We start from the raw sequence: 16,137 nt of genomic DNA on the forward strand, positions 1-16,137 counted from the left end.
AAAGACTCCGAAAGTGGAAGAAAGCATCCTGCCAACTTCACACTGGTTCTAACCACACCGTGTGTGGCTGTCATCCTCCGTTCAGCCTTCATGGGTTTCCACAAGGGCCGCCAGAGAAAGTCAAGAGGAGGGAAAAGTGGCTGAAGCTCCTCGGCAAATGGGATTTGTTGTCCCGCCCTTGGAACCCCCAAAGTGGGCACCTGGTCTGCTCGGTTCATTTTGTTGACGGTAGACCGACGGGGGTTCATCCTGACCCCGAGCTTCACCTTTCAGTCAATGCCCCCAAGACGACTGCACCTCCACCTCACGTAACCGCCAATACCGCTTCAACTCACCTGACCAATAGGACTTCTCCTCACGTTACCGCCAATACCGCTTCAACTCACCTGACCAATAGGACTTCTCCTCACGTTACCGCCAATACCGCTTCAACTCACCTGACCAATAGGACTTCTCCTCACGTTACCGCCAATACCGCTTCAACTCACCTGACCAATAGGACTTCTCCTCACGTTACCGCCAATAAACTCGAAACAAAAAATCTCTCGCTTATGTATTGTTATACTCCCTTTTTGTCTTAAGCCATCATAAACCTTCCTTAGATCGTGACATTGGCAATGAAAAAAATATGAAAATATTACTGTTTTTGTGTTTTATAACAGTTGAACTTTTGTGTTTACTACTGACTGACGTAATTTCGCATACATAGTTTTCAAATTGCATGTAAGATATATGCCAATTTTTGTAACAGGAAAAAAATAATTTAGCACAAATAATAATTGCCATTGGTTCAGGTCCGGACCTGAACCTAAACCTCTGGACTCGAGTCTGAACCTAAACCTAAACTCGGGTCAGGTACGCACCACTATGTACTAGTAAGTTTAATGACATCCCTATATGTGAGAAATATAGAATACAATATGGTGTATTTCGTACCACCGAAGGTACCAGCCTGACCGCGAGTAGGATCGCCCGTAGGTCGGAGGGCGATCCGACCCGCTTGAGGGCTGGGACCATACTTGACATTGTGGTGTCAAACTTTCAGATCACAGATACGTTATTGTTATATGATAAAGTTGTCAAAAATGGAAACTTGCTTTATGTTAAACAATGACTTGATTATATTGTATCCCCAAAATAAAATTATCCAAGTACATAAATTATGTTAATGTAGTTGTGCCAAGGAGGTTAGTGGTGCTATTGTGTTCAAGGTGTCGCCTTTGATAGGAGATGTAAAACGTCAAGGTCTTAAGACCAGAAATAACATGCGATCCATGGATCTTGGAAGGATCATGGAAGGTTGTACATTGCATCTATGTTTGTATACATGGCCATATTACATCTATACCACAAAATTGCACAAGAAGAAACTGGTTTTGTCAAGAAAATGAAAAAAAATTGTACCATGCAGAGAGGTTTAAACATAATATAACGTTAGAGTAGTACGATTTAAACTATACATCTGGATAAATTTCGATAAAAATCGGACGTTTCGGGCGTCCATCCGACTGCCCTTTAAGACAGAGATTGTTTTCCACTTTAAGACAGAGATTGTTTCATCCCAAGGACAAAATCAAGAACGACATTAAGTCTGACGTTGTTTACCGACTGAAGTGTGAGGACCCGCATTGTAAGGACACCTACATCGGTGAAACTAGCCAGCCCTTGAGGACAAGATATAAACAACACTGCAGAGCGAGCAAAAGTTGGTTTTTCTTCTGCTATATGGCATCATCTCAACAGACATAACGGACATTCGTTCCAGCTTGACTCTACGGACATTTTAGATAGGTAATCGCGATGGTATGAACGTGGTGTCAAAGAAGCAGTGTATGAAAGGATCCATCGACCATCACTTAACCGGAAAGGGGGGCTTCGGATCAAACTTTCCAGTACATGGGACAGTGCTTTGAAACGTATTTGATTATCTATTGTGGGTCTGTTTTTTGGAATTTAATGTTTTATAAGCCGCCTTGACATACCTTGTATTGTAGAACGAACATCTATTTATTCTGAACATTTTAGAACGCTTTTTCCGTTACCTTTTGTTTATTTAGAACTTTAACAGTAAGGAATTAACATTCTTTACGCATCCGTAAGTAAACTTCTCGTTGAAAAAGGGCAGTCGGATGGACGCCCGAAACGTCCGATTTTTATCGAAATTTATACAGATGTATAGTTTAAATCGTACTACTCTATTTGCTTACCTGGATGTTTAACATTCATAAACGTATAATATAACGTTATATCTTTAAAAATAGCTGCTGGCAGAATGGTCAGTCAAACTAGCTCAATCGGTTAGCTCGTAGCGTTTTAGCTCAGTGTTACATGTAGGCTGGAAGGCCCTCAGTTCAAATATGTGAGGGAAAGCTTAATATTCTTTTTTTTTCTTTTTAAACCTCCGTGTGATATATACAACGCCTTTGTATTATAAGGGGGCACCCCCTAGTTTATTTTGGGTCTCAATTCGAGTTTGCACACCCCAAGTCTACGTAGCGACCGTCTCTTCCAGGAAATACTTCTGAGCCAAAACAACTGTGAATGAGAATGAAGGATATCCCTCCAGGTGCAAGAAAACCCGAGTTTCGGTTTCTTCAACCTTTGTAATTTTAGTAAATATAAGAGGGAAAAAGTATTTTTCCGTCAAATATGAGGCGCAAAATTTGGCATTTTCCCGTGGAACTAAACACATCACAAAATTTTTTGACACGAAAATGACTGTTAGTGTCAGAAAGAGAAAACTCCAAGCCCGGTATAATCAAGCCCATTATAAAGAAAATCCTACCATTGTGATTTTCACAATAACCCGACGCGCGAGGTAATGCAACACGGCCAAAAGAACGCAACAAAGGTCAATCTGGGTCAAAGGGGCAGTTTACCTTCAACGCGTATGGATATCCGGAAGTAAGGCTTGGATCGAAACGAAATTTCCACCCAAAACACACCAATTCATACGCTTTTCAGCCATGTTAGTATTTAATGTCAGTTTGAAGCACATTTTGAGAAATCTGAACTCAAACCCAGACCCTCGAAACCCTTTCGTCCCTTTTTTGTCGCGGACTATCACGGACCGCTGTCGCGGAAGATCTGGTGCGTGCACCGATAATGATTTTGTGGATTCCAAAACAGGTCTCAATTTTTTTTATTGTTCATTGTAACGGAAAACACCATTCAACGGATGCTTCTCCGTACATTGGTTGGTTGATTGGTTGGTTGGTTGGTTGGTTGGTTGGTACAACCATAATTTGGACCTGTGCCATGTCATTTATACCTCATGTGTGTCATTTCTGCCTTCAATTTCCGATGGTATACGATACGTTATAATAAGAATTAAGGGCTAGGGTGACGGATTAACAGTATTATGCTGTCGGATTAAAGTTTATGACAATGAATTTAGGGCAAAGGTTTAGCCGATTAAGGGCTATGGGGACTGATTAAGGGCTATGGTGACAGATCAATGGCAATGCTGAGGGATTAAAGGCTTTCGTGACGGATTAAGGGTTATCCTGTGGGATTAAAGTTTATGTTAACAGATTAAGGGCTAGGGTGACGGATTAAGAATATACATCACATCCCATTATAATATACTCCTCAACTAACCACCTGTAAATAATCATGTTTATTGAGGCGAAAATGGCAGCTTTTTGCAGAAGCTGTTACAGCAGTTTTATGGCTTCAATGGTCTGAGCTCCAAAGTTACTGCCTTTATACAGGCAAGGTTATATCATGTCCTTTGTACCGGCGACGCGAACATGAATGGCTCTCTGACTCGCCTCTGCCGTTGTCACACCGTCACGGTGAATGCCAGGATTTAGCTCCTGTTGCGCGAAGGCCGATATTTTGCGGGGTGTAACATGCGCCATAGATAAAAGACTGCGATTCTTCCACTCACCACTAAGTGTAATGTTAGTGAACTTGGGAAAAGCAGGTTACTGCATGTTTTCCAGTCATGCTTGATTCAATTTGGTAAAATTTAATATACTAGTCTTGTCTAATGTATACTGCATAATAGACCCGATCAGTTGTGTGTATTTGTGGCACATCGCGTCACAGAGAAGCAAGTCGGAAGCAGAGACACTCCGCAAACGTCTTTCATCCGCAAAGGGAGCCCCCGCGGGGCCCCGTTTTGTTACATAAACCCAACATGGTGAGACTATTCTAACTTTTATGTCAGACTCAGTAAGTGGTGCAAGTACATTGTATGTCAGTTGGTTTGTTGAGACTACCCAGTGTAAATAAAAAGTTATCAATATGTTTTTCAGGGCAGAAGCTGCACAATTCTATATAGAACACCAGTCCAAGCCCTTTTTCAAGTAAGTGCTGTCAATTCTAAATCAGGTCTGTCTCATCAAAATTCCTCTTTTGACAACAACTTGCTATATATAGTATTTGTTAAAACGAAGTTGGAATATTTGTTTTCCCATACAATATACCGACAAAGTAGAAATATGTTTCACTTTGTATTGTGCTGTATCAGAACTGACTTCTTAACCAAAAATGTCGTCTAAATCCATTATTTTATATTGCTCCAAGTAGAAACTAATATCTATATACAGTAATAGTTAAAAAAACAAACTTTTGTATCATTCTCCGTTTTAGTGGGCTTCTGGACTATGTTACTTCTGGACCTGTTGTTGCCATGGAGATTATGGGAGGCAATGCTATCGGAGTGTGGAGAGAGCTGATTGGCCCAACCAATCCAAGTGATGCTCGTAGCCAGAACTCACAAAGTCTGAGGGCCAAGTTTGGTACAGGTGAGACAACATCTGCTGTTTTACTCTAGTATGGTACAGGTGAGAGTCTGACTCAGAGCACTTACTGTACAGTTTTACTCTAATCTAGTATGATACAGGTGAGACAACATATCTCAATACTAGTAAGTGAACAATCTAAATGGTGCATACACCAATTATTCCTCAACAGGTCCGTGATAGTGCATGGGAAAGAAGTGACGAAAGGGTTTAGAGGGTCGAGGTTTGAGTTCACATTTCTCATTATCTGCTGCGAAATAACATCTCCAAATTAAGTCATTCTACAGTTTTACTGTAACAGCTTTTTTCCACGAACAGCAAAACTTTGGAACTCCCTCCCAGCCCACTGCTTTCCCCTCGACGATAAGGTCTCCTACCACAATTAGGCCATTCTATTGGTTTTCATATAAGGGACCATAAGATATTTAGCGGGGGGAGGGGTGGTGCATTGGGGGGGGGGGGAGGGTCACGGAGAAAATAAACGTCGCATGATCAGGGGGAGGGTCATGGAAAAAAATTCTGGGTTGGGGGGAGGGTCATGGACTTTTCTTTTACGAATCCGTTGAATTGTTGTGCATAAACAATATGAAGAATGAAATTGTAATTGAATCTATACCAGGTCCTCTGGATTACCGCATTTTATTTTCAGACGTTTCAAGTGTCAGCCGGCCCCTTTCGACAGTGAGGGAAATAATGTTTACTTAAGACTTATGGAACATTGAGTTCCATATATATTAAACAAAACAGGTAATGGCTGGCCTAAATAACCAAAATGTAACTGACAAGATAGTCTATAAAATATTTGAGTTGGTGTTGGGAAGACAAAGGTCAAGGTTCATTTTGGGCCCCCTGGTGTGTGACCTTTGGTACTGCAGCAGGGAGAAATCTTAACCTTCCCACAGACTGACTCTCCTGGCCAATTATTCCCCATTTTGCCAAATTCTACAATCCATACTGGGGCCCTGTAAAAAGTCCTTTTGCCAACCACCAGTCCAACATACTAAATGTCATCAAGATTCATCAACGACCTGTACATGTCACATTAATGCTGTCCACAGAAAAACAGACAAACGCACCCAAAAACATATTTTTGGTGAAGGTGATAAATATGAACTCAGACAACTTCACCATGGCAATAAGTTTTATATTGCCACTCTTGTTCCATTAAAATTTTCATTGTGTTTCTCTATTTAGTCAGACCCATATGTTGTATCTCTATTCTCTACACATGTAAGTTTCTACAATGTGTGTTATAATTTATAAATCATAATACAATCATCATCATTATGAAAATTGACCTCTTGTTTTGAAATGTACAAAGATAACACCAGAAATGCAGTACATGGCTCAGACTCCAAGGAATCTGCTACAAGAGTAAGTATATTATATATCACAGTCATTTTGTCGTGCAGCAATCAGTTTGTTCTGTTCAAACTTTTCATGTGTAACAGGAATCTAATAGCCTTTTTTTTAGACCTTCTGGACGGCGCTGGCGTTAAATATTTTTGGGGAGTGTTGATTTGCAACTTCAACATATCGTGGCCAGGTTCTTTTGCTGGACAAATTGTATTTACTGCCCGCAGAAATCCCGCTACTGCTATTCGGTATCCTGAAAGCCCAGTGTCAAAAATACAATTATGACCATTTGGTACGGATGTGGAAACTTCCTGCAGTAAAACATCACTAATGCAGGGAAGTGTTCATGCCCCTTCGGGCAGTGATCCGTAACTTTCTTTTGGTTGTCGGGGTCGGAGTTTATTTGTTATTTGAGTTCATCACAATGTGATTGAAGGGAGGGCAAAAAAGGTGTGCACTTTTACAGTGAACTGCCTTCCCGCACACTAACAATAACATCAACATTATACAACACAAAGTCAATCATATTCTACAAAATACACACTAAATATGATTCTGATGAAGAATTTTTTCAATAAAAGGTCGAAACTGGCAAATTGTTGTGTCTGACAGCCGTCATCCTTCTGATACCCACAATCGATTAGAACCTGAACCCCAGACCTTTTGCTGTCTTGTTGATTTATAAAAACTCTAAGCTATGACGGCTAATTTCAAAGAAAATGTCAATGATAGAAAAAATGTATTAAACCATGTTTGATAACATTTTATCATGTATAACACAATTTTAAAGATAATACGATGATCATACTTTGGTCACCTTGTTTTTCAGAATGCCAGGCTGGATATTACGGAGCGAACTGCGCCCAACGATAATTTGCAAATGAATGTACTCTGTAGCAAATGTCATGTCATGTGAATTACTTCTCGCGGTAGTGTGAATTGCTTCTCGGGGATACATCAATTGGGCTTTTGAAAGACATTCTTAATCATTATAATTTTTCAGAATGCCAGACAATAGCCTGCTTTCTGTGGGCGGTAAATACAATTTCTCCAACAAAAGATATGTCAAAAATCACGAATCAGAGCTCCCCTCAAAATAAACGCCAGCGCTGACCAGAAAGCCTGCAAAGGAGGTTAACCATTGGGTTTGCAGATTCAAAGTAACCAAGCAAGGTAATTAAACAAAAAATAAGACGTACATGTATATTAAATAAATTTGACCGCATATTGGGCTGAAAAGATGGCATTTATACCAAATGTGCATTGGAGTTGGAGTTGCAGGACATTTAATCTTTTGTAATATATCATGTCTGTGTCTTCAATTATTCTCTTATATATTCTTATGTTATTATGCTCACAATTGCAACATTTTGAGTGTGTCCGGTGGATGTTGTACATAAAATCAAGTCAGTGTGGCCATATACATGACAGCTGAAAATGTTCCATCTTCATCCTACTAGGAGACTGAGTTTTTCTTCCCATCTGCTGGCCCAAGTCGTGCCAACACTGCCCAGTTCACCAACTGCACCTGCTGCGTCATCAAGCCGCATGCTGTCCTGGCTGGTGAGTTATCATTCAAGCACTGCAGCATCAAGCTGAATGTGTTGATGAATGTTAGACATCCAGGTAATAAGATACGCCAAAAATAGTTACTCATTGACAAGCAACTGGATAAAATTTTGAAACAGTCAAATGTTTCAGACAGCATCCGCTATCTTTCGTCAGTGACTAAGGAACGATCTGGTAGAACCATAAATTGTCTTTACTTCATTAACATATCTATTCAGAGTTTTGGTATAAAACCTGGTTCTACTAGATCGTTCCTTAGTCACTGACGAAAGATAGCGGGTGCTGTCTGAAACGTTTCAAAATTTTATCCAGTCGCTTGATCCTGACTAGCCTAGTAACTATTTTGGGCAAGCTGAATATGGTCATATTGGCCAGGTGGTCCTTACAAGTCATGTACACTACAAAAAGTTTGTAAACTTAACTTTGGTTGATCATATCTCCGTTGTTTCTTGATCAATTTCAATGGTTTATGTATCATTGAAAAGCTTGAATGTGTGATTTTCTTTCCCGTGATACTAAACTTATTATGATTGTAAATTAATAGAACGAGCACCATACCTGTTTATGCGAGCACTGGTCACATAAAAAAAGTGCCCAGATTACCCTACTAAATGTAAAACGCTCAATTCAGTATTTTTTCTTCTGCTGGTAGCACGTGGCTTTTGTACGAGGGTAATATGAAACATAAATCAACAAAACACATTAATATGAAAGACAAGGTTAGTCTTCATCCAAACAAAATGCATAAAGGAGCCTCAGTTTATGATGAAGGTAGCTTAATGCTGAGTACATAAGCCATGCACTGTCACCACAGCTCGGCACATCCTCCTCATAATTGTCAGCAGTTTTGTTACGCGGTCCCTGGCTATTCTTCCACAAGGAGTCGTCCCAGGTCGACCAGTGTTGTTCTATTGATCATTATCGCATGCACAGCTCACCCAAGCTGATCAGTGATCACAGAGTCTGAGAGGTGTTCAATTGTGTTGAGATCTGGGCTGCAGGAGGGCCATTCTATCCCTGCATACTGGAGGTGGTCTGAAATGACTCTCATTCTGTATGGACGTGCACTATCATCTTGCAGAATGGCACCCAGTCTCATATTGCAGAGGTAAAGATGTAGGAAATGTGACTGGATGGAGAAAGGTGTCTCTATATCTTGACACATCGAGGTTGCTTAGGATGATTAGCCTGTTTTTTTCCTCTGGCAGTTAACGTTGTACTGCCCCACACTATGACACTGACTCCAACAAACAAACAAACAAACAAACAAATAGTCAGTCTATTTGTGCAACAGTCAGCATAGGGTTCTCCTCGCTGCCCCCAAACTTTCATTTACCTATTCAACAGTCGAAATAAACCCTCTCTTATCTGTAGCTGCTGTGAACATAACATTCCACCACACACTGTTCCATTCACAATTTGGACGACACCACCACTAATGGATTGGGCGCTGAGCTGAGTGTTTGACACTAGCATGGAAATTTGGGCACTTTTTTTCTACAACGCACTCGCGTAAGCAGGCCTGGTGCTTGCTTCATGAGATTGCAATTATAATGAGTTGGGTATCATAGGAAAGGAAACTACACAAGCTTTCCAACAATATATAATATAATGCATTGAAATTGATCAAGAAACAATGGAGATACGATCGACTAAAGTTTCCAAACTTTTTTGCTGAGTGTACATGACTTTTATGTTATTTGGAGGTGGTCACTTGTAGTTGTACAGGTTTGACAGTACAACATGCAACATGAAAAATAAAGACAGAGTGTCACTGATTAAAAAAATACAGATATCAGACACTAGTGACAGTCACTGTTCCTTTACTATATCATAAAACAAAAGAAAAGTTGATGACTGACTGATATGTAGTAAATAAAGTGACTTCTTTGTTTAACCCTTCAGGCCAGACAGGAAAAATCGTCCAGGCTATTGTGGATGCTGGTTTTGAGATCTCTGCTCTGCAGATTGTAAGTTCATAAATTATGTTGCATATTATGGGGACATTAATTTTATTCCTAAGTTTCAGTGTTATGAAGAACATGATCATCATTACTTTGCTGCAATGATATTTCCCTCCCCTTTTCTTCGAATCAGTGTCCCTGTTACCCTGAGCAGCACTGGCTCTAGCCAGCCATATATTGATAAGGCCTAATTTGTTATAAACCTAACATGTCGAGCGCCGAAGGAAATCTTGACCCTCTGAAACGCTATCTCCAGCATTTTGAGGAGCAAGTCTTGCTGGTAGACAAAGCTTAAAGCCATCTGTTTTGGGTGAAAAATTAAGTGGGCCTTCGTTGTATACAATCGGCAAAGAAATGAAATTTAGCACCACAAAACATTACATTTTATTTGCCTACGACAAATAACAATATATTACACTAATTTAAGTCAACAAAAATAAGATATTTTCAGCACCGGTCCCATTTGTGCCCTGTACTAAGGGAATTAGACACCCTACTTTAGTCAGAACGCCCTAAAGACGTCTAATGTTTTCCTCCCATGTTTTCCCCGGTTATTTTCTCTGGTAACTTCCACAGAATTGGATTAAAATTCGTTGATTCAAGCCTTCAAACAGCCCCTCCGTCGGAACTCGTCGCAACAAATATTAATTTCTGATGAAACCTGTTGGATTCGCGCTTCAGGTCACATCTCGTGCATCGTGCGAGACTTGCATGTCATTGGTCGATTTTCCGTGACGCGGTGTGAGCCCTGCTCAATATTATTATCCAATATTCCAATATTATTATCTTCGCCGAGAAGATTATGTTTTCGGTTGCTCCAGCTGTTGGGTGGGTCTGTATGTATGTCAAGAGCATAACTTGAGAAACCTTTGATGGATCTTCATGATTTTCAGTAGGTGTGTAGCAGTTGTGCAAAGGAAGGTCAAGTTCAAAATTGATTCACCTGGTGCTTTCCAACTGTACTGCAGCGAACTTTGCATTTTTGTGTGTTTGTATGTAAGCAAAAAAGTGACGGAAACGTTAATGGCACTGCTCTAAAAGTCGAATTTCAAGGAGTATCAGGGCCCTTACACACCTGTCAAATTCACCGTGTAATGGTTGTGTACATGGGTTTCAGGGATCACCGTGTCCGGTCCTAGATTTTTTCTTACACACCTGGACCTGGAAAGTGGATGGGAATTTACGGCACCCTTACACTTGACGTGTAGTGGAAAATGGATTACAAAAGGATGGCAATTATATACGGCCTTTCGTGCATTCTAGGTGGCAATTACCTGACTGTACATTACTGACGTAAAATTATGTTCTACTGGTAGAAAGCGGAACAAAATGGCTTGAATTAACGTGATCTAATTTTCATGAGTATATTAAAGGGGCCATCTGCTATAAGCGAGATAGAAGCGTTTCTACCAGCTGCAGATCGTCCGTCCGAACAAAATTAGCGTTCCAATATGTTGAATGTCGTTTATTTTGAAATCCACCTCGGTCGACAAGAAAGGTTTCCCAAAACACTAATATCATGATTAGTGAGGCTGGGTTTTGAACGTGCCGACATTTCCAACGGGGAACCGCGCGGGACGCCGATAGATCCAAACGACGGTCGCGATCGTTCTGAGATGGGCGACATTTATTTTGCCCAGAGACCCCCGCCCGCCAGAGACCCCGCCCGCCCTGCTGAGGCCCTCGCCCGCCCTGCTGAGCCCCCCGCCCGCTCAGAAACCCGCGCCCGCTCAGGAACCCGCCCTGGCCCGAAAGCCACAGCTGATCATGAAATATACAAAAGGCGGTTAACTAGGATATGAGATAATCTCATAACTTTTTCCCCGACACGAAAACCGATGTCCAAATGCCCAATGATAAAACATTCAAAGCAAAATGAGTATTATACTAAAAATCACAGACCCTCTTGTTTAACGAAGTCGATACATAAGCGGCTCTATCTGATGTATAGATAACATGAGCTACAGTTCCATCACAGTGGCAGACCTAACCCTACAAGTTGATTTGAAATGTACTGTTGTAGAATAGTAATTTTCTTGGTGTGAATACAAACATTCAGTTTATTGCTTTGGTTGGATGTGTATTGTGTTGTCTGGTGCGTTTTTTCTTAGACAGAAACCACAAGCGCCTGGCGTTCAATGTTCTTCATTAGAAATAGGTGACCCGATTCAGCGTGAAGTTATTCGTTAATTATAAACAAGATGTACTATTAAGCTTTACATTGCAGTTCGAATGCTTATTGAGTTTAATTGTCTGTCCAGCGCAGTGTTGATATGCATAATGTTATCTACAAACTGAATGATATGCTTTTTTGTCTGAAGCTAATGTTTATAAATGTTTTGATTCTGGAAAAAAGCAACCCATGATGTCAGCTAGCCGCGGCGACTCTGGTGGAAAGGCTTATTTTACTTGTAAATCAATATTACATTGTCTTCCTCCGGAACACTATAATGATATACAAGCAAACTACGTCTTACCATTGGAGTCGCCGCGGCTAGATGTCAGCTTATGCTAACAAGTCTTCACTGGGCGTCCATATTTGGCCATGCAAATAATCGAACCCAATATGATGAATACTTGGGCAGTAGAATAAGACAATTATAGAACGTAACATTTAGCCTTGTGTGGCACGTCTGCACCCCCAACCCAATTTCAGTGTTTAGCAGAAATAGATTTTCTTTGTTTTGGAATAAGACAGTAACGACGTAACGTCATAACATTTTCCCGACACGAAAAAACAATATGAAAAGCAAAATGTTTGGATTTTGTTTTGCAGTCTAGTAGATGGTATACGGGTAGATGAACAACAGGCCATGGTCTATCTGTTTCTGAAATCTACGAGTTGATGCAAGGACATTATATAATGTCCTTAGTTGATGTGAACAAGGACATTATATAGCCTCCTTGATGTGAAGCTGTGCTTTTGTGAAAATGTGCCTGTTGTAAAAACAATTATCAGTTTGATGTGTTATGCGCTGTCTGTTTTTTTTCTAAGACAAAGGTCACAAACAATCTTATTTTTCTGTATTCATTTTGTGTATAGACTGAGGTGTTTATTAAAGTCACATAAATCTGGACTACAGTGCGTATCACTTTGATAAGAAGAAAGATTAACGACACACGACACACACGAATTACTATCAACATAGGCACTAGGTCCGTGTCTCCGTGCTAACTTCCTTGGTACAATACACACACACACACACACACACACATGTTCATCTTGCAATGAATGGTGTCCATAGCTTTTTAGTGATATTTTTCTAAAACATGTTATATTTGGACTCGATTTATTCAATTTATGTCGCTAGTTATATAGTCGATAGTACGATTTACTTACAACGTTACTTTGTACTGCTAACGAACCTATTGCTTTTTCAAGCTGTTGTCGATAAGACACAGCCGCATGTTTTTACACCTTCCCTGGCAGGTATTGTGTAACTGTGAAATACTAGTAATCAGGCCGTTCAAAGCTAAATGTATACAATAGACATACCTGGCGTTTCACAGGTAATTGTGTCTATGTCCATGCAAATTATGTAAAGGAATGTACAACCAATAGCATTGCTTCTGGGACGTGATTTAAAAACCAGGACCAATCAACGCTCCTGTTATAATTTTCAAATATTTCAGTTGGCATTTGAGAAGTCCGTGTGGTTGTGTGCAGATGTGTGCTGTCGCTATCCCTGTGTCTGGATACTAGCGTGGGTTCTATCCAGCGATGCCCGGGATTATTTGGAGCTTGGTTACTATTCTACGACGAGACTGAGACAAGGGGATTGCATTGAATGCAGAACATCGCGGCATGGAGCTACATTTCCGACGTCCTTGTAAAGCACTACAGCCCGGACTTTTGACTACATATACGGCTTTGCCCGGGACTTTTTGTCGGATGAAGAAATTACAACGGCGTGTCCGTCTGGATTGTGGAACGAACCTCATTCTAATAGGCCTATAGAAGCGGCTAATCATACGGACTAAGCTACCTCGACAGGCTAGGTTTCAGTACGACACTTCTGCGCCACTCACGCCCAGCCGAGAGCAGATGACGACGTCTTCTAGAAGCTAGAATAAATAGACGCTGGCATTTCAAAGGACTACCCGAACAATCTCAATCCGAACAACCGAAGAGCCGGTGGTTAACGACATGAATAAAATGAGACATCTTTGTTAACACTGATAATCGATATTTCAGACGGAATAAATGTGGCGTTATCACGATATTGATAAAAAACTGAGAAATGTGGAAAGAGGGGAGGGGGGCAAAATCCAGTAAAAGGGGGAGGGAGGCAGTAGCCTTGAAGCGCTTTCCATGACAAAAGAAATATTGAAGCCGTAACCGGGTGGATGCGGGGGGATAATTAGGTGATAATTGCCGCTAAGTTATGCACATCACATCGCCACACGGACCATTACACGGTGAATTTCCTGCTATACCGCACAGCCGCACTCCATAGGCCAGAACCCGAGGAGATAATGAGGTGATAATTGCCGCTAAATTATTCACATTACATCGCCACACGGACCAATACACGTTGAATTTCCTGCAGTGTATGGTCATTTCAAGGGTATGTGTCCGGGGGTGTAAGGCCCTTTAAACGCACCGTACACGGCAGTGGTCCATCTCCGAGAGAATCTAGGGAACGTACAGGACCGGACGCGCAACGTAAACAGGTCCGAAATCCCATGATTCTGACGGAAATGCAGAATTTCCATGAACGTGTAAGGCAATTTCTGACCCTGAAATTCGGCTTTCCGCGCAGTGTGGATCTTCATGATTTTTGGTAGGTGAGTAGCGGTTGTAGGAACAGAGGTCAAGTTCAAAAATGGTTCCCCTGGCATTTTCCCTCGGTAGTGCAGCGCACTTTGTGTGTATGTGTATTTGTATGTCGCCAACATAACTCAAGAAGCTGTTGATGGTTCTGCATGATATTTAGTGGATAAGGGTTTACAAAGGAAGGTCAGGTTGGATAATGGGCCTTCTAGCGGGTACCTAAGGTACTGCAGTTGAGATTCAAAATTTGAGGGCATATTTTCTGCAAGTGCTATGGTCATGATTTGTATGTGGTAGATACATGATGTAGTTCATGCCACAGGAAGTAAGTTGTGTAAATTTGGGCCCCTTTGCGGCTTGTTTGGAACTGCAGTGGGTGTTTCTGTTTTGACCTTCGGACATGAATAACTTGAGAAAGGGTTGACAGATCATCTTGATGTTCAGTATGTAGATAGCTCAGATGGTGCTTTACAAAATCAAAATGACTTTGAAATTTTTATTTTTTTTTATTTTTCAGAGACACCATTTACTAAACTTAAAGCTTTCTCAGCATATATGCCGTGACCCCAGGAAAACCCGTTTTTTTCCAAGCAGGTTCGATCAAAAAAGTGTAAAAAAATTAAAATTTTTGGATCCAATATTTACATTTTACTATGATTTCTACCCAAAATGAATGGACAGCGGACGATACCAATAACTTCATCAAAAAGCAGCAGAAAACTGTTTTTTCGCTGATATGATTACATTTTCCTATTTTGCATAATTTGCATTTCATTGTATAATATATCTCTGTCTAAGCTACTTAAAAAAATTAAAGCAGTCATCCTCAATTGAGGTGAAGCATAATGCTTTTTCACGTAGCTAGAGGTAGTGCAATATGTAGCTTACTGTTCTTTTGGCCAAGCACACCGGTTCACCCCTACCCCTTCTCGAAGTGTGTTGGGTTCTTTTACGTGCAGAGGTTTGACGCTTGAGGCTTACGCCCGAAGCTCCATCATACATGGGGCCGCTGGCTTTACGTCACCATCCGAAATGACAAATGCAATCCCTTACAACCTATCCGAGCTGAGCTGACCCTAGGATCGAACTTGGGCCCCAACCAGGATCCATGGAATTTGATCCAGATGGCAAAGCAACGGGGTTGCGTAAACGCTTGAGACATGTCTAATCACTTACCCGAAATTATGACGATTTTCAGTTATCCTCTTCGGAAAATTTTGACAAAATTGCTTCAGAATCTACAGTTCTAGAACTAGTCGCTAGGGGTCCCAAACTTATGTCACTTTCCAAAAACATTATAGTACAACCTACATGTACATGTACCAACACACCAAATATGAAACCAAATATGAGACCAACATACACACACACACACGCACACACACAAAACACTGCCGTAAAATATAATAGACTGATCCCAAAGCCACGTAACCTGTTCTATTTCGATTATCGTGAAAAACAGGGCTTGACGGACCAAAAATGGCCACTGTAGCTAAGTTGTCAACAATGCCACTGACTTTGGTTTAACTTTTGTGGCTCTAAAACCCTTAGAGCGGGCCAAATAAAAATGCATCTTTGTTGAAGGCTGTATCCATCGAGTAGAGTTGTTTGAGGAGAGCGTAGAATGATGTAGTTGCGGTAAGAGCGCAATGTTTTCGGTCAATGTCGAAGCGGTAGGCGCCGCATAGCATTACCTTGTCGGTGGGCATCAGCACCCGGTTTT

At 40.9% G+C, this 16,137-nt stretch overlaps 1 protein-coding gene across 2 annotated transcripts in view; it reads left to right on the plus strand.

The window, feature by feature from the left end:
- LOC136422374 (nucleoside diphosphate kinase homolog 7-like) overlaps nt 1-16,137 on the plus strand; it is a 42,587-nt gene that overhangs the window by 19,026 nt on the left and 7,424 nt on the right. For both annotated transcript variants that reach the window (XM_066410101.1, XM_066410102.1), the window contains exons 5-9: nt 4,263-4,313; nt 4,600-4,754; nt 6,073-6,125; nt 7,568-7,670; nt 9,582-9,646. In XM_066410101.1, coding sequence (XP_066266198.1) covers nt 4,263-4,313; nt 4,600-4,754; nt 6,073-6,125; nt 7,568-7,670; nt 9,582-9,646 — 427 coding nt within the window. The remainder of the gene's footprint in view (nt 1-4,262; nt 4,314-4,599; nt 4,755-6,072; nt 6,126-7,567; nt 7,671-9,581; nt 9,647-16,137) is intronic.

The sequence above is a fragment of the Branchiostoma lanceolatum genome, chromosome 17, assembly GCF_035083965.1.
Source record: "Branchiostoma lanceolatum isolate klBraLanc5 chromosome 17, klBraLanc5.hap2, whole genome shotgun sequence".
NCBI lineage: Eukaryota > Metazoa > Chordata > Leptocardii > Amphioxiformes > Branchiostomatidae > Branchiostoma > Branchiostoma lanceolatum.